General features: G+C 47.5%; 1 protein-coding gene across 1 annotated transcript; it reads left to right on the top strand.

Moving 5' to 3' along the window:
* Window positions 1-915: 915 nt before the first annotated feature.
* On the top strand, window positions 916-17,854 carry LOC309408146 (D-beta-hydroxybutyrate dehydrogenase, mitochondrial-like; the record flags this gene model as incomplete). Its single annotated transcript, XM_082003898.1, has 5 exons — window positions 916-1,041; window positions 4,835-4,945; window positions 11,393-11,534; window positions 15,537-15,689; window positions 17,373-17,854. 5 exons carry the CDS (start codon window positions 916-918, stop codon window positions 17,852-17,854), a joined length of 1,014 nt encoding a protein of 337 aa, XP_081860024.1.
* Between the last annotated feature and the right edge of the window lie 1,528 nt (window positions 17,855-19,382).

Raw genomic sequence — 19,382 nt, forward strand, 5'->3', positions numbered from 1 at the left:
TCAAGAACAAGTGTTAAGTACAGAAAGTTAATTTCAATCATATTCACCTTGGATAAAACTGATCCAGCACACAAAAAACACCTCCCCAGCTCAACGCACAGCCTCCTTTATTAATGCAGAAACATGGTATCTAGTTGTTAGGGTTTATTGGCATCTCTGCCGAAGGCTGGGTTGCTGCTGCGGCAGCTTCAGGGCCTGCAAGGAAACAGGCCTCGCTAAAAACCAGCGAAATCACCACAAAAAGAGCAGCGGTGGGGCACCAAGCTCGGAAGGAAGAGGCCTAGGCTCAGAAGGACCAGCTGGCTCTGGTAAGCCTCAGAAATTCGGGGGTTTTGATCAAATTTGAGAGCTCGGTTGCTGCCCACGCAATTTTTCGTGAGGAATTTGGTAAGGAGGGGGCGAGGGGACGGGCCTTCCCCACGCAGGCCCCACCGGCCCTGCCCCACGCAGGGGCGCGGCACCCGCGGCCGGGAACGGGCTCCCGGCGCTCACCAAGGGCGCGCGAGTGCGTGGCGGCCCCACGGCTGTGAGAGCGGAGGGGCGCGGCCTGCGACGCGTGAGCGGCGTGGCGCGGGCCGCAGCGGGAGACGCCCGCGCCTCCCGCTTCCCGCCGCGGCCTGCCCCGCCCGGCTCGCCCCCTCCCCGCGGGCGGGCGAGGTCACCGAGCGGCGCGGCAGCCAGAGGTCAGGTGGGATCGGCCTGCCGCTGCGACCCCTCCCACCCCCCTCCCTCCCGCGGAGGCCCCGCGGCGGCGGGGAAGGCCACCCGCACGTTACCTGGAGCCGGCGGGCCTCCCGGGCGCTGCTGCCGTTTGAATGAGGCTGGGCCGATGCCCTGGCTGCCGAGGCGCGGCGGGGGGCGGGCCGGGGGAAGGGCCGGGGCGGGCGCGGGCGGCGGCGGCGATAGGCTGCGGCCATGCGAGGCGCCGCGCTGCTGCTGCTGCTGGCGCTGGGCGCCGCGCTGCTGCTGGCGGGCGGCGGGCGGCGCAGGGCCCGCCGCTTCCTCCTCCTGCTGCCGCGGCGGGCCCGCCGCGCCCTGCCCGTGAGTACCGCGGCGAGCGGCTTCGGCCCCTTCTGGGGCTCGCCAGGGGGAGGCCTCCGGGGGCTGCCCCGGGGCCCAAAATGGCGCCGCGCGTTCAGGTCCGCTTCGGCCGCCGGCTGCAGTTTACCCGGACGGGGGCTGAGGCGTCGCGCCTGTGGCAACTGTAGGCAGCCGAGGGGGGCTTAACGCAGACACACGCTAACAGGAACGCCGAGCTGTGAACAGCCTTGGGCAGGCTGCCGGCCCCTCCTGGGGCTCGACCGGGGCCATGGTGCGGCTAACTGCTGCTGCGAAACCCCGCTTGACTTCACAGGGTCACAAAACGGTGGGCGCGTGGATTTTGTTCCAGTACTCTAAATTTGGAAGTGAGCATAAGGGAGAAAAAAAGCTCTGCGAGTGGAATAGAATTGCATAACCTGTCTCTCATATGTTCTAAAAAAATAAGACAAAATGTTTGGGGTTCTTTCACTGGATCGGTGTTAATGTAGCTCTTGCTTACGGTCCAGCCAACCTTTCTGCAGGTACCGGGAAGAAATTGCAACTGAACATGTTTGTGCACCGGGGCGTCCAGCTCAGTCCTGGCACTCTGAAACGGCCAGATGACAGCTTTGGCCTGTTCGCAACCTCCCACTTTGCTCTTTTTCTATCTGCTCTGCTCCTCTGATGTTCCCCATCTCTGTCCCACCTGAGAAAATACCTTCCCTTTAGTGAATATTTTCAGTTCCTTTTCATGGGATTGAGAACCTCAGCTTCCTGACTCTGGAAAACGTAAACAAGCAAAGTTTACTGTGTAACTGCTCTCATCTTCAAGTTAATCTGTTTGATAACAAGTGGATCGTCAGGGGAGGGCATAAAAGGAAGCAGGATCTAGAAAACAAGTGACACAGTAGAAGATAAAGTCTGGGCAAGCATGGTGCATTTCCGCATTGTCCAGAGAGACTGAGGCTGAAAAAGTAGCTTCATTTTTCTTAGCCTTTTTGCAATAACTGTGTAATTTTGATAGATCACCTGCGTGAGTAAAATAAATTGTACTATTTAATAAAGTGATCATACCCCAGTAGGAAAAGCTAGTGTATACATCCGAGCTGGCTGCAGGTTAAAATCAGACTGCCTTGCTGGGGCTGTTTGAACTGTGGAACATGTATTACAGCACCATGGCTCACGCAGCCAGGATACAGACAGTATTACCCTGCCCAGATGCCACAACAGCACCTCCAGTACGAGAAGTTACTCTGCACTCTTAGCAGATCTCGGGTGTCCTGGCAGCAGTGTACACGAGTGTGGTCTCCTGTGCAGTGTTTCCCAAGAGCACTGTGTGACCATTAGTGAGTGAAGCACCTGAATTTCCTCAAAATGCTGATTAAAGTCACTGTGATGCCTGCTAGAGCGGTGACAGCTAGTCCTTTCCACCTGTCTCAGCACTGTGTTGAAGTGTAAGCTGCAGACTGACCTTATCAAACTCCAGGAACCAGGCCCATTAGGCCTTCATATTTTTAAAAGATAAGGATGATGGGGCTTTTCTGTGTTCAGAGGGTTTTTGGGGATAGGATCTTTTTGGCTGGGAATGGGGTTGCTCCCTGCTGTCATCCCTGGGAGCCCTCTGTCCATCTCTGAGGGGGGCAGCTGCAGATGTGAGATCTAGTACATCCTTTTGGTTTTTGCACGCTCATTAGTGCTGCTGGGGCCTCAGTCTGTTATGAACCATGCTGCTGTAGTCACATGTTTTATTACCAGCAATTAGGGTAATGGAAAATAATTAACAAATAATACAGGAACCTTCTCATACTGTAAGTTGTGCCTCACTTTTCTCCCCATTATAGACAGCCAAGAGGATTTTTAAACCTCCTCCTTTTTGTGTACATATTGGTGGTTGGCGGTTTGGGTTTTTTTTAACCTGAGAAATCAAACCAGATGCTGAGTGAGCTAAAACTAGATGCACACAGGAACACAGCCCAGCAATTTGCTTTTATTTCCTGCAGCTGAGCTCTGTCCTTATTAGACCAGCTGATAAAGGAGCTAATGATGGCTGAGAATTGGGTATATGTCTCTGCTTCTTCTAGGCTCTGGAAGTGATCACAACTCCTCATTCTCCTGCTCAATTGCTGCTCTTTTGGGAAGCCTTCTGTCCTTAGGATTTAGAGGCAAGGGGTCCAGGGAGGGGAGGTAGAGAAAAAAAGTAAAGTCTTTTCTTCTTCAAGGGGCAGGTAACTTTGGTATATTCCATGATCTAGTTCATACTTGATCTTCATCTTTCTTGGAGTTGTGTCACTGTAAATTAGGTTAAGACTGAATGCAGTATATTTAGTTCTCACTTACTGTATGTCCTGTAGCTACAGCTACCTAAATTTAGAGCTTTAGTAGAGCTAGCCTGTACCTGGGTGCTCTTTGCCTGAGGAGCTGGTGTTAATGTCTGTGTTTGTATGAAAAATGCAGGATAGACTTTTCATCAGTTCTCATTTCAACCTTAGATCATAACTCCCCTTTGAAAGCAATGGTTTCAACATGAGATACAGGACAGGGTGTAGCTCATTTGCTTATTGCTCTCTGCACATCTTGAGTTTGTGCAGTAATGCTCTGATCACTATCACCCTACAATTATTCCTTATTGCCACTTCACTACCACCTGTGTCAGCAAAATGACATCAGTGATCACTGGTGATTGCCCCATTTCTGTCTGCAAAAGTGGCTGGACAAGTTGGTGCAATTCATATGTAAGTAGTATAAAATACAAATGTTCATATTCCAGCTGTTGTTAATACAGTTAACAGAGAATATTAGTTGCAGATATCTCCACAGAGATGGAAGTGATGTCACTTCCTTACTGTGTTCTCTAGAACTTTATTACTATATCACGGATATGGTTTTGGTTTGGAGCGGGGTGCAGCACTGCAGCTGGATGCCTGCAAGTTGGGCTAAGCATTAGGAGTTCATTGTTTCACAGCTGTGGTGAGGAGAGCAGGAGAAAGATGGCTCTCAATCAAAGAAAGAGGGTGAAGCTGCAGTGTTTTGGTACAGGCTTCTCTTCAGGGTTTGGGATTCTGTTTTCAGATCTATCACAAGCCTGTTGTGTCATACCAGATGGAGTATCAAATCTCTCTCAATTTATCTATCAGTCAAAAGATAATAATAATGTAGGAGAGAACCATAGGATTTGATAAGTTGTTCCTGTTAAGACTGCAGTCTTTCAGAAGGGAACCCTAACCTGTAGTCACATTCCTGCATGCTTAAAATACAGCATGGAAAGTACCGCATAGAGTGGGAGTAGGTAGGGAACAGACAATAGAGTCACTCTGCAGTTAAAAGAGCTGCTGTACGGTTCAAGTAGGTGACATACTATCATTTGGATGTTTTCTGTGCTGCTCGCCCTTATAATGCCTATGAGCTGGTAGATCACTAACTTGTTTTGAAGTGTTTCTGTTCTGCTTTGGCCACTGATACTTGAGAGTTACTGTTCTACCTTGGGTATCAAGGGTAACTTGTTACAGACCAGTAATTGAATAAATTTAGGGTTTCACAGGAGTTGGGAGCCGATTGTGTTGCTACACAGGAATCTTGAAACCTGGTTTATGCTAGTTGACCCAGCAGAACCTCCAGTGAAATTGCTGGGTTTAGACTGCAGTCAGCTTAGTCTGCAGACAGATACATGTCCACTGTGACTTGCAGCTGTACTTCCTAAACACTGGCTGGCCGTGGCTGTGGGACTGCAAGCTGCTCCTGTGCTATGTTGCTGGGTGCTGGTGGTGCCTGCAGCATTGCAATATCTGACGATATATTACTGTCTTTCCCCACACAGGCTGAAGGGAAGGCAGTGCTAATAACAGGCTGTGACAAAGGTTTTGGACATGCCTTGGCAAAAAGGCTTCACGCAAAGGGATTTACTGTTTTTGCCGGATGCTTGCTAGCGGTGAGTAGTAATATTGCTCAAAATTCTTCTGTGAATGGAGAAAAATGCTTCTCAAGTGACAGCCTCTTCACCTGCAGTTTCTCTTTAGCCTTGTCCAAGATCTGGGGGAAGCGCAGCAGGCAGGGATTGTTACACCTGCCATTGCTTCATCTGCTTGTTGCATCTTGTCATTCCTGTAATTCTGAGCTCTTTGGGGCAGGGACTGTCTGTCAGCTGCCTGTGTGTGCAGTAGCTTGCACAGTAGGGCACTGTTCACTGCTGGAAGCCTCTCAGCAATACTGCAACACACTCAGTAAATCTGATAGTCCAAGATTGCTGTGGCACTATGGCTTTCTGTCTTCTCCAGCATCTCTGTTGCTGTCGTTCATTCTGTCGCTTTACTTTGGGGATGCTCTCCTCAAACTTGTCTCCAGGCCGCCTCTCCTGCCTTGGTCAGGTTCTGTTTCCCAAGTGTCTTCTGTAGACTGTGCTTCTACAGCTTCTGTAGAAGCTATTCTGTTTCTGGATAGCTGAATAAACAAATTTACCATATGTTTCTGATATCTGTAGGTCTTGCCTTCTGCCAGCTGTGTTTGGCAGATGGCATTGCTTGTAAGAGATCAGTTTAGGCACACTGAATCAGAAGGGGTTGCAGACCCATCATCCCAATCCCTGCTCTTGCAGGTAACAGTTTTGTGTAATCCTCTTTATAAACTGGGCCAGCTCCACTGCCATCTCAGCTGGGGTTTTACCCTTACTATGCCTTTTTGATAGTCAAAACTTATGTAATTTCTGACCCTAATTGTTCAAAATTAGTTTATACCCAGCTGTTTCTCTGTTTGAAGATTACCTCTTCAGTACAGGTGCTCAGGGAGTGATGATCACAGATTCTGAAGCAGTGTGGAGGGTGAGAACAAACAAAAAAAGGTGGCACTCATTGCCTGTGTGATCTCAGCGGAGGTTACGTTCTTCCACCACAACAGAAGGGAAAGTTATTATCAGCTGACATATTGTGTAACGTAAGAGCAAGAGAGTCCTGTTGGAAAATTGCCACTATTTGGAAATTTCCACATGGAGGCTCTGTAAATCCTTCAGTAATATGTCATATGCTGCTTTGGGATGCCTGTCTCTGTGGTGATATCAAGCCAGGCACTGACTTTACTGAGCAGCAGGTGTAGGGAACAGAAAGGAGAGGGGAGATAGGGTGGTCTGAGAGGGCTGTTCAGAAGGCAGCACAGTAGTGCAGAGCAGGGAGGGCTAGGCTCCATTTGGAGCTGCATAAAGAAAATAAATGCTCCTAAAGTGAGCACTGCTTGCTTGCTTTATTGATGAAAAAAAAAAAAAACTTCTTGATCACAAATTATTACCTGTCCCGGAATGGGCAGCTCTTGGCATCCCTTATGACCTGGCCTGGCAACTTCTTACTCGTGAGTCAAAACTTCTGTGGTTCAGTACTTATATTCTGTATGGAAGTAAAAAAAGCATCAGCATTTATAGTTGATCTGCAGGTGACTTTCAGGAGATTGACTGAGCACTTGAGCCTGAAGGGGTAGAGAATGGGAGAATGAGATTTTTCTTGTTCTGCGTGTTAATAAATTTTCAGGAGACCTGGACTGAGTGCTCTAGTGCCAAAACACTTCTGGGTGTTTTTTTCCCCTGGATTGTTAGTGTTGTTTTTCTGCTGTTAGGTGCATCTGAAGTCAGGGTCTGGTGGTAACACAGTTATCTGGGTAGCTGTTGCAAAAGTAATGCAACCAAACGCTTTCTACAGTTTTTGGGACAGCCGGCATCCTCATGGAACAGCCTTGTGTTGGTTGAGAGAGACAGTAGCCTAGAAATTCAAAATTTGATGAGCAGGTGCTCACTGAAAACCTAATGGTAGATTGTGTGTGGAATGAAAATAGTTGTAAACCTAGAGCTGACTGCTCTGAGAAAAGGGAGCATATAGTGACTGCAGAAATGGATGGTGGAGCCAAAAGAAGCAGGAAACATCAGTGAAGGTAGGGAGCTGTTAGGTCAGATCATTTGTAAAGAACAAGTGGGTGATTATTGCTGTAAGTGAAGGAGTTAACATGCAGTGTGGCTAAGGATGCAGCTCCTATGGTAACTGGCAGTGTGCATGTAACTGCTCATGACAAATGCAAAGAAACTTACTCTATCATGAGAGAAGTGTGAGCTGCTGTAGGCTCACTGCAGGGTCAGAGCAGGTATGGGGGCAGTTGTCGTAGAGCAGATGCCAGGCTATTAGTTCATACATAGTTACTCCATCATCACTTACTTGCGTGCTTTTATACTGAGAATTAAAGGATCCCTGATGTACTAGTCACCACAGAAAACTCTTGCATTAAATGCAAGATGGTACAGTTGGGTGCATCAGGAGCTCTTTAATGTTACAGGAATAACAATAATACTGCAAGCAGGCTGGGATAGAACTGTAGAGGATCAAGTGCAAAAGGGATTTCGTTTAGTAAGGACAAGTAAGTCCACAGGGGAGGTTTTTGTTAATACATTAGGATTAAGATGGAAAACCATACAGAAATCGATTACAAAATAACCTGAAAAGTAGAAAGCACAGAAAAAGTTGAAATAATCATTGTCTTATTTTCTTTGATCTTACTGAAAAAAAGGATAATTGTTTTCATATGCCTACTGCCAGCAGTTTTCATGAGGACTGCAGGCAAGAAAAGGGAAAGAACATGGAATGTTTACATAAATGGATGTGTTCAAGTTCACCAGGCCTGACAAAATGTACTGAAGAGCATTTAAAGGATGAGCCACTGTCATTTCTGCCCTGTGGGTGATATTTTCAGGAGCACCTGGAGGCCAGGAGACTTCCAGAAGGCTGGAAGAAGGCCAAAGGAGACAGACCTCCAGAATTGCGAACCAGGCAACTCACCTTCAGTGCGCTAGATGAAATTGCAGTGCACTGAACTCTCGATTTTACAAATGTCTAGATCATAGTGTGATACACACCATCTGTATAAGCTTACAGGGAACAGACTGCCATGTCAGTCTAATCTCATTCTGGCTAAGCAGCAGAGTGGTTAAAGGGGAAGGAATAAATGTATCCTGAACAAGGGTTTAAGCAGTCCCTCATGACAGTCTCATGGGCAAACTTACGCTCTAAGCCTGTGACTGCTGTTCAGTCCCAGGGAAATTTTCTTGGAAGTGCCCCCTGGAATAGAGAGTTCACTTGGAAAGAAGTGTGTGTGGTGCCAAGCAGGGAGGATTGCAGGCCCTTTGGGGAATAGTGTTCAAAATGATCCTGATAGATTGGATGGAGTCTGAAATCATTCAGGTGGAATCCAGTAATGACAAGTACGAGTTGTTCTGTCTAGGAAATGCAGGAAGGGAGTGGGTGGATAGGCAGCAGCGGGGCGGGGGGCGCTGGCCAGATCCACGGGGGTTCAGCATTGTGTTTGTGGCTTCCTGATTCCCACTGCGGATGCCCAAGTGCTTGCCAGGACCTAATCCTGAATTCCACAGGCTTCCCTGGGGAAAAAGCCATGGCTTGGCCTGTTATAAGAGGGCGCTCTGCAAACAAGCCCCTGTATGATCTGCCTGTCCCTCAGCACCACCTGCATTGGGATCCTCCGAACCAGAGCAGGGAAGAGGAGTAAGCAAGGCGAAGGGGAGGCAGCCGAAAGCAGGAGCAAGGCTCCTCTGCTGCGTGGATAAAGCTTATGTGGCTGCCAGGCTCCCCGCCCAGGAGCAGCCCCTGCTAGGTGGAGGGTGGGGTGGGCAGCCAGGGCTGTGCAGGGCTGTGAGGGCAGGATAACCAAGGGAAAGGAGATAGCTGGGGGGAAACAGCAAAGTCCCACTGAACGCCTCTCTGGGGAGTACTTGGGCAGCAGGCTGGGCTGGAGCAGCGCGGCTTTTGACTCTGATGGGACTGGGAAGGGGAAGCTGGGAGATCCGCTGAGAGGACAGAAATTGCACAAAAAAAGTGACAGCAAAGGGAGGGGGAGAGAGGATTTGCAGGAGCAGGTGGGCTGTTGCTGCTAGGACCCTGCTTGACTCGTGCTGCTGCGTGGCTCCTGTTGGTGAGTCCCATGGCTGTGAAGGCCACCCCAGGGAGGACAGCCTGGCTGCTCCCACGGGAACTGCTCCGGGTATCTTCCCAGCCAGCAAATCTACCATTTTAAAAACGAGGAGGTACCATGTGGGTATCTGAACAGGGAATGTGCTTACAGCCCCTGAAGACCACAGAACATAAGATGATGATCACTTCTTTCTGTGAAAATACATGGCTCCTTCATTTGTGAAGAGATTTTCTGGACATGAGTTAAGCAATTTCTTTTACAGTCAAATAGTGGCTGAGGTGGTGTCTGCAACTATGAAAAATGGTTTCAATTGATATTGCATGTTGAAGTCAGTCTTCCAAAATCAGTATGTTTTGTCCACAATTAATAAATTATAGCTGGGAAGGTAACTTTGCAGATTGAATTGCATTGGTGATAGGGGAAAACTCATTTCAATATGAATAAAACAAACCATTTATACTGGATTTTTGAGCTGCTGGCCTATGACTTTGTTTCTCAAAAAACAGTGGAAATATTTCTTTTTTTAGTTTATAAGGATTATGAAAGATTAAAAAACATGTAGGGAAAGGTGTTTTTAGTGCTCTGAAATGACAACTGGGACCTGAGTACAGATACAGTTAAGATTTTGTTGCTATATAAATACAGTAAATATCTCTCTTTACAAGCTGAATTAGCTCTACTTCATTCACTGTAAAGTAGCTGAAAGTTGCGTTGTATAATGCAGTGAGATGCAAGAGCAACTTCCAGAAATACAGTGAGGCATTACACAACCCTCACCTGTTTCAAAGGGAATATAGTATTTTGGTGACTATGTAATTAACTACCTGTAATGCCACTTTCAGAGGTTCTTTTCGTAGCTATATGAGGGCTAGACATGCCATGTCTGATGTGCGTTAGAAAAGCTTCAAGCCTTTATTTCCAGCTATCACAAAACCAGCAAATAAGTCAGTTGTGTCAGAAATTATATGCAGCCATGAGGCCAGCAATTCATTCATACTATTGTCATAATGCTGGTGTAACTGTATGTTGGGGGTTTTTTTTGGTTGTTTTTTTAAGAGTGCTACTTTGTTTTTCTCATGTCTCATGGACGTTTCTGCTCTTTTCCTTCGTTACATGTCATTTTTCACTGGACTGAAGGTAAAATGTTGCATACTACATTCATTAAATAGCCTGATATATGTATAGAAAAACGAAGCTGTTACATGTTTTTTTACATCAGCCTGGGTGCAGAGGCAGCTGAGCAGGTGACTGTGGGAGGGTTGCTCACCTTGTTTGCCCTTGTGCTGTGGGAGTTGGTATCAAGTGCTAAAGGAAGAGTGGCAGCCAGGCATGCTGACTCACCAATTCATAACTTCTTCCTCACTAATGAGACAGAGTCTGTGATTCAGGGAGTAGTTTGGCGAATTAAATCTCAATCCTGCTGTGGAACTGCATGGCTAATCTGTGCTCTTTTCACTTATACTTGTTACATACCACCTGAGCAAGGCTGTAAGGCTTAGGCAGCAATCCTGTCTGGAAGTAACCAGGTAAAATTTGGAATTTGAACTGTGTTTATGTTTGACTAAACAAAAAAAACCCCACAATAGTTGACAGAATCTCTAATGATAGTGGGGGGCAGGGTAGGGAAGAGGAAAGAAGGGAAAAATAGACAGGAAAGCAGAGCCATCACTTTCTTATATATAGTGTGAAGAAAAAAAAAGACTTGTTCTTGCTTCCTTAGTCAGAATCTCCCCCTTTCATGCTTCATGTCTGTAATCTTGTTGTTGTGTGGCAGATCTCCACTGTGCATGTATTCCTGTGTACCCTGTTCTGTTGTGTAGTAAGAGCAAAATATTATTGTTATATAGGTTCAGCTGTAAATGTTTCCTGCTGTAGTCTGTAGCATCAGACTATTTGCTGTTAGGTGTACCAAAGATGTCCCTGCTGTCTTGTTTTCAAAGTGGTCTGACAATACTATTTCATTAGAAGCCTGACAATATTTTGGGATGACATGAGTACAGCACCTAATTAGCCTATTGCTTTTAAGCCTAGAAAATCTGGCTCTGATTTCTGTACAAGTGTTTGCTATGTTACCTGCAGAGCATGGAGACTGAGGAAGTGGAGAGTCACCCACGGTTGCCCCAGGCTGGCACAGTATTTTACAGTGTTAGGGATGTGAAACACTTCTGCAGGGAGCTAACAGCAGGGGCTTTGTGGCCCTTCAGAGCTGTGGGTCACTGAGGCAGATATAGGAGCTGTGCTGGAGGGAATAGGAAGAGGGCTGTGGGTTGCATGCCTGTTTGTGTGGCTCGCATGCTTATTTGTGCACCAGGCTTACACTTGTGTGCAGTTTCAATAGCGTCTATTTCCTGTCAGTGTGAACTGCCTGGCCCCAAGCTGCATTACTGTCAGTCTTAGCAGCACCTCTTTCCTTCCTGCTGAACAGGATGAGAATGGAGATGGAGCCAGGGAGCTGAAGAACATGAAGTCAGATCGCATGAAAGTGCTACAGATGGATGTGTGCAGTGACCAGGACGTGGCTCAGGCTGTGGATTTTGTGAAGAGGACCCTGAAGGAGCCAGAAGAAGGTATGTGGGGATCTTCGTATTACCAGCACAGCTGGTGCTCTGCTGTGCTCACAGAATCTTTCCTACAGAGCAGGCTATGCACTGACCAGGTTGTTCCCTCTCTGCACTGCCAAAAGAGGGTTAAGAAGCCTGGAGGCCTGTGACAGTGTGTGGCTGGCAGTCAGGCAGTGCTGTACTCAGGTCAGTGAGGAGAATTGTCTTGCTGTTGATGTGCCAGCCACATGGAAAGAGACCAAGACTGGCTGGAGGAGAATTAGGCTCTAACTCTATGTCCCTTAAAAAGTGATGAGTGGCAGCAAGCTCACAACAGCCTGTGTCTTTCTCCCTGAGTATCTGTGAAGGCCATAGGATGGCCAGAGCCTGATCCCCTCCTGCAGCAGCAGCCTGGCTCATACAGACCTTTTTGTAGTGACCCTGCTAGCAAAGAGGTGACAGGCCCTGGCTGCTTACTGCTCTCCCCTCTGCTGTGCTGGTACAACCTATTCATGTAACTGAGTGCTGAGCAAAACTGACCTGCCTCCAAACCTGGATTATTCTTCAGCCAGGTCAATTCATGCTTTATTTGCCATGCAACATCCCAGAGGTGATGTGACACAGGATCCAGGGTGGGCGTGGTATAGACCTGCTTAACCCACATGCCACCTTAAGCATGAGTCCAACTCATGGACCCTAAGAACATGTGGAAGATGCCTGCTGCATGCTTCTTTCCTTCCTGGAAGTGGTTTGTCAGTGGGATGCGAGCTTATGGTTGGAGCCTGGTTTGACACCACCTAACCTCTTCCCATGTGGTGCGGTTATGAGGCTTCTTGCCCTGCATAGGTGTCCTTGCAGTCTCTATGCAAATAGGAAGCTGTACAGCAGCTGTAGACCCAGGCTGAGGGTGGACTGGAGTTTCACATCTGTGGCTCCAGGACTTAAGGGTCATGTGGCTGTATGGTGGTTGCTCCTCTTGAAGCTTGGATGAGACTGCCATGGGCCTGTCTTTGTTCACAGCAAGTATAAAGCTAGTAAATAATAATAGCTCTAATCTTCATGCAAATTACATGAGCACGCCCTTCCTCCTAAAACAAGCATATGAAATGTAACCGAGTTACGTACAAGCTCTGATCCCACACATGTTCTCTGTGTGATTTTTTTCTTCCTACACAATCACCCAGCCCTCATCACACATTTCACAGCTTCTCAAGCTTTTTCCTGAAGAGCCCAGCAACAGCAGTGGTGGCACAGAGCCATTTCCCACTGAGTGAAAGCTTGTAAGGGAGCAGCTCTGTTCCTTCTATAAATGCAGCAGTGTTTGCAAAACCGTATGTGTAGCAGGGACAGAGAAGTCTTGCATCCTTGATGAGCAAGTTGGACTGGTTCCTCCTGCTCTTGAGAGCCTTATCGTGTAGTTGTTTGCTCCAGCACAGTGTGCAAAGCAGCAAAGGCTTCTTTCTAGGCCCATCAGTGTGACTGAGGTTTGGGGCTTCTCAATAAATAAGTGCAGGGATGTAGAGACTGTTGAGACTGAGGTGCCTTGCACAGAGGCGCTTGTTGCACACTGAGTGTGGCCCCAGAGGAGCTAGTGCAGAACAGTTCTTGTGCTGTACATTCATACCTCTTCTCCCTGTGCTGTGTACATAAGGCTAAACTCGTTCTGGTAGGAGTGCCAGTGTTTGTTTTCAATCTTGTGCAGTTCCCACTGTATTGTTGACACTAAAGAAGTAATAGTGATAAGGCTCTGCGCAATAAACACACTGCTGTTCAGCAGACAGCCCTGTGACCGGGTACCTATCAGCACTTTGTTCTGTATGTAAAGTGATCTGATCGGTGAGCAGTGAAATTCCAAGAATGAACTATCGTAAATAATGTTTTCATGAATGTCCCTGAATCTAACCTTGTAACCCAAAAAATGGGACATTGTTGTAGAGAAATTTAGGGTTGGGAATACTCTGCAGAGGTCAGTTTGGGACTGACAGTTTAAGTCTTTTGTGATCTTTGGCAAATCCCTGCCAAATTTGCTCTGCGTAGCTTCATGTTATTGGTGAAATTACACCATCAGATGCCCTGTTTCCATGGCCCTCCTGCTAGCAACTAGAGCCTGCTTTGCAGCAGCACCAGGAACCCCATTCAGGCTGAGATGCTGTGCTGGCTGCCAGATGAGTGTGAATTTCAGAGTTATCTTGACCCATAAAAGCTGGCAGCTTCAGTAAGTGCAGGAGTAACAAACAGGCAGGGGATCTTGAGCAGAGCAGGAGTAGAACTACCTGACTGCAGCATTTAGAAACTTGAATTAATAAAAATGGAAGTAAGGATAGGTGAGCAAGATGTTTTCTTGGCTTTTGCTGGAGGCCACGACTTAGCTGTTATCCCAGACAGCCCCTGGGGATGTTGTAGCCCAGTGAGGGCTGGGAAGGGGTTGTTCTGGAGGAGAACAGAGCTGCAGGCCAGTGAACTGGAGCAATATTCACCACTGTCTGTCAGAGACAAGTGTGCAGGGCAAAAGGAGTGCTGGGATCACCATGTGAGAGCTGAGAGATGTGGGAATGGTGGCAGCTATAATAGGCAAATCCATTCTGGGACAGACCCTGGGGTTAATGCACTGTTATCACTGGGTAGGATGTGGCCTTCTCTGGTCTGCTATAGCCGGCTGATCAACAGGCTTGGGCAGGGTTAGTAGGGCCGATGTGAGAGTAGAGACCCTGTCTAGCAAGGGCATGTTGGTGTTTTTAAATGCATCGGGAGGATAAACTCCATTGGTATGTATTGGGCAATGGTACAATATTGCAATCTGCTTAGAGGGCTGTGTTCAGTATAACACATGGTTATTATCTGACCATGAATAAATGTAGGCTGGAAATTATTAAAAGACTTTCATACATCAGGGTAGGGAAGCTATGGAGCAGAGGCAGGGCAAAGAGCCCAAAAAATTTTGAGAGTGCACTTGATAAAACTTATCAACAGGGTGGCGTGACGTGGGTGCTTTTGATAGCAATGTCAGAGCTCCCTGGACATGAAGATTCTTCCTTAGGCCTGTGTTTGTTCTTGGTGGTAAGAGGAAGGTCAGGGGGTGGAAAGGGGCCCTGACTCCAACTGAATACTTACACAGTGAAAAATAACCATGGTGTATGGCAGGATGTCTAATGAGGAGCAACTCTGTTATCTTGTTCCAGCTCTTCTGTTTGTTCCTCCTGCAGTTTATGGCTGTGTAGTCCTATGCTTCAGCAGATTGACAAAGTACAGACTCAGTCCTACAAATGTTTATCACTGGGACTCCTGCAGTAATCGCTTCGAAGCGTCAAGTCCTCAGTGACCTGCTAAGTCCTGGACATGTAAGGGGCTCAGTGCAGAAGCTCTTGGTAAGCGCAGTCAATTTAATTTTGACAGGACTGCATGCACAGAAGACATTGATTTTTAAATTCTAGTAGTTTTAAGGGTTGGTTGCAAGTTTGACATCATCTCCTATAGGTAGAATTGAAGGAAACCAAATACCTGAACTAAAATACAGCAGCTGTTAATGAGGTCATGAACCTGCAGATCAATACCATACACTCTCCCAAACAGTGAGTCGAAGTTGTGAAGGGGATTTGGAAATCAAAGATATTTCTTTTCCTTCCTTTTTTTTTTAATTGTGGGAAAATGCAACCCTCTCCAAATCGCAAAAGCCGTGATAAAGTCACTGATTGAAGACAAACCTGGAACCAACTGGAAGCATAAAAGGAGGTCAGCCAGATCCAGCCATACAAAGCCTCAGGACAGCATTTGACCTTAGGGGAGACATTCAGGGAGGCAGTGCTTGTGTGACCCCATCACTCTCCCTGATGTTCCAAAGCCCCACTGGCTTCATTTCTGGTATACCAAGGGTGTATTTCATCTCCTTGGCAGGGTTTTTCTTTACAAGTTTTTTTCTACAAAAGTGCCCAGTTCTTTGTCAAGGGGTTGGGTTACTCTGAACAACAAGGGAAGCTGCTTCTCTGCAACACTTTTCTTTGTTCCACTCTTTAACCATGTGTTTGTCAGCAGGTCTCTGGGGCCTGGTGAACAATGCTGGCATCTCAACCTTTGGAGAGGTGGAATTTGCAAGTTTAGACAACTACAAGAAGGTGGCAGAGATCAACCTGTGGGGCACTGTGAGGGTGACAAAGGCTTTCCTGCCCCTCATTCGCAGAGCTAAAGGTACATGCTGGGCAGTGTGGCAAGACTGAGAGAATGCTTTTGCAGCACAGCAAAGAGATGTAGCTAAAACTCATGTGTCAGACTCTGCTTTGAGGAATGCCTGCGCAGTCCAAGGAGGGTGTCTGAGGCATGCAGGCAAACTAGGCAGCCAGGTTCAAAGTGCTGTGCAAGCATTTGGTGGTATAGGCCACTCTGGGGACAGTCCAGGCACCTACACAGCACATGCTACCTTAAACATCCCAGGACATGAGACCTTCACGCAGTGCTGGCAGATATGACACAGGACCCCAGGCCACCTTTAGAAAAGGTGACTGGAGGATGGACAAGATAATTCTGGCCTCCGAAGTCCAAAAGTGCTTATGTTTGGATAACTGAATCTTCCCCCTTCATGTTATTCATTTCACAGGTGATTGCAGAGTAGAATAAATAAGTGTCAATAACAGCTGTTTTAGATGTCTTACAAGACAGTAGTATTATCAAAAGTCTTTGTTTTATTTAAAAAAGAAATATATATATATATGAGCAGAACTCTGAAAAGCTGCTTAATTTAGCATGTGTGGGAGAGTGCTAGCACAGCTGTGTGTTCTGTGAGGATAGTAAGGGAGAAGATGCTCAGATACCATTTCCAGAAAGTAAGTACCCACTAAAGAAGGCCCATCTCGCTACAAAAGGTAGCTTACCCATCAGGTCAGCAGGTGGTTCTCACAGTCCCTCCAAGCTGCATTTAGGTCTGGAATGAGAGAGCAGAGTCGCCCACTTGTTTTTCAGCTAAAATTTCAAGCTGCTGAAGAGTGTCATGCTCCACATCTGTGAAAATCCTCTCTGTAAAAAAACTGGTGAGATTTCAAGAGCCTATTTGTAAGTGCCTCTGAAACCATAATTGCACGTGTCTTGTGGAAGGACAGAGCCACCACCAGAGGAGTGACCACTGCTGTGGCTGCCCCTAGGCAGTGCGTGATCTAACACAAGCTGCCAGAGCTCTGCAGTTGGGCTGCTGGTGGGAGTTAGGACAATTGCTCTTTGCTGCCCTGTAGACAGCAGCATGTCTAGTCTCCTCTCTGTTTGTCCGAGGCATGCAGCACTCTAGGGACTCCTGGCCAGCCAGCTGAGCAAGCAGGCTGTGCAGTTCATGATGCACCTTCAGAAAAACCTCTAGCGGTTCTCTACCATCCAGCTCAGGTCTAGAAGCATGTAGCTACATTAGGCAGGGAGGCTGCAGATGAGCTGTCATGCTTACGGAAAGAACCAGAACACTTGTATAGCATCACGCTGTGTTGTGCGCTTTCCAGTTCATAACCCTGCTACTGAGAGCTTGAACCCTTCTCTAGCAAGATGCAGGAGTGGGGCACACTGATGTGAGAGCACACAGCTAATAGTCTCAGAAGATCTGGGTACAACCATACTTGGAAATTAGGAGGGGAATGTCTTGCATGCTTTGTAAATTCTTTTTAATACAGAGACAGGCATATGTACCACCCATGGAGGAGGTCAGAGCAGGGGATACCTTGCTTGAGTCAAGAGACAGAGAGGCTCCTTGGACAGGGGATTTGAACACCTCTTCAAGATTCAGATTTTACAAATCGGCATCATCAAACAAAGCATTTTTTTTTTCTCATGTTTTACTGAGAAATTCTGGCTGCTGCTTCTGCAGCCCATTATCTCTCCCTGCTCTTTTCTCTCTAGGTCGTGTGGTGAATATCACAAGCATGTTGGGACGGATGGTGAGTCCATCTCGCTCCTGCTATTGCATTTCCAAGTTTGGTGTGGCAGCCTTCTCTGACTGCCTCCGGCAGGAGATGTACCGCTGGGGTGTCAGAGTCATCCTCATTGAGCCCAGTAACTTCGTGGCCGCAACAGGCATCCTGACAGCGGACGGCATCGACAAACAGGCTGAGGCACTGTGGAGCGGAGCTAGCGACACTGTGCGGGAGGACTATGGCAGCGAGTATTTCATTCGCCATGTGGCCCTGATGAAGTCCTTCATTAATAGTGGCCTGAAGGACATGTCTCTGGTGTTGAATGACATCACTGATGCACTCATTTCACCGTGCCCAAACAACCGTTACAATCCCATGGAGACCTACTGGTGGGTCAGGCTGCAAGTCATGACTCACCTGCCCACTGCCATTGCTGACTGGCTTTATGTCCCTGGGGCCACCCTGTAAATGGCCATCCTTCAGGCATCCTTCCAGTGCTCATACGTACACGCAGGTTAGAGCTGACTTCATCAGGGTTGTTCTGCATCCGTTACTGATGTATGTCCCTTGTCGATGCATGTGCTTTGGGGTTATGGCTTCAAGTCTTGTGTTGTGGGATGCTGAGAACAGCCTAGCTTTTTTGTTTGGGTTTGTTTAGGTTTTTTTTTTCCCTAATTCTTGCTCTTTGTATTCCCTGCTGTCCTGATTAAAGTTGAAAGGTGCTTTCCTTTTAACTGTGGAGGAGGCAGAGGAAGGTTAACATAATGGGTCAAATACGTGGCCGGTGTAATTAGGTCAGCAGAGTTCCCCTAGTGATAAATTTGGCTCATTAATGGGCTCTTGCTTTGCCTTACAAGGATAGACTGCTAATAGCAGGGCAAAGCTGTTGCTGTGAGATGTCAAAGGGGGAAACAAAAGCAGAGTTTTCCATTTGATTGAAAATGGGTCAGTCACAGCCTTCTGTTGTTTTTGATACTGCAAAGAAGCTCTGCTGCACTGTGACTGTCTGCTCTTTCCAGGAAAATGGCAACACTGCCTCTAAACAGCCTCTTTACCTAGCTTGGGGGGGGGTCAGATGCCTGCAAAGAAGGGTTCTTCCCTCCCAGCACTGTGGCCAAGAGGTACCAGATCCAGCGACTGCGGACAGGCTGGGCAGGGAAAAGCCCTTCTGATAATGAGCGAGGTCTGAGGTATCCCTCAGTCCCTGTGGATGCTGGGACTTGCAGCCTCTCTCCACCCACTGCTGACAAGCTTTGTGGGACAGGGTTGAATCTGATATAGCAGACAAATTTGGCTCCTCTGACTGCTACCTTAGCTACCAGTGCCTGAACTACTCACCTGTGGTACAGACACTGTCCAGCTGTCCCCTGCTTCCCTCATGTCGCTGCTCCATGCTAGGCACCCTCCTGCTGGTGAGGGAGCTGCTCTTGCTTTCCCAAATCAGGGGTTTGGTTTTTTTTTTCATCCTCTCAGCGCTTGAACAGTCACATGGCACTGTGCAGCCAGTGTGGCCTGACTATGAGCTCTGGAAGGGTGTTTAAGTGACACCTTTTTTTTTTTTTTTTTAATACTGCACAATGAAATTTCCATGTCACATGTAATTGTCATCTCAGAGAACCTCTTGATAACTGGTATGAGCTACTTTTGCACAGTATCCCCAATGGTCTCTCCTGTTGGCCATATACAGGGATTTCAGTCATTTTTCCAAGTGCTGGGGCTGCCTGGCTTCATGCCCCATTGCCTCTGTCCCAGTGGTGACCACTGGCGGAGCAGGTGGTGGATGCTGCTGGCCAGGCTGGGACCCTACCCTCTTACTCTAGGGACCAGCTTTCCCTTCCACTGCTAAACTTTGTTCTGTTTTGTCCTATGTGAGAATAAGCAGCTATGAAAAGGGCTTATTGTTTGCTCTTTCCTCATCTGTCTCTGCTAGCTGTGACTTGGAAACTGTGCTGTGAACTTTTTATATGCTACTGGCTGTAAATGCTTGGAGTCTGCA

The sequence above is a fragment of the Phaethon aethereus genome, assembly GCF_964289735.1.
Source record: "Phaethon aethereus genome assembly, chromosome: 9".
NCBI classification, from domain to species: domain Eukaryota; kingdom Metazoa; phylum Chordata; class Aves; order Phaethontiformes; family Phaethontidae; genus Phaethon; species Phaethon aethereus.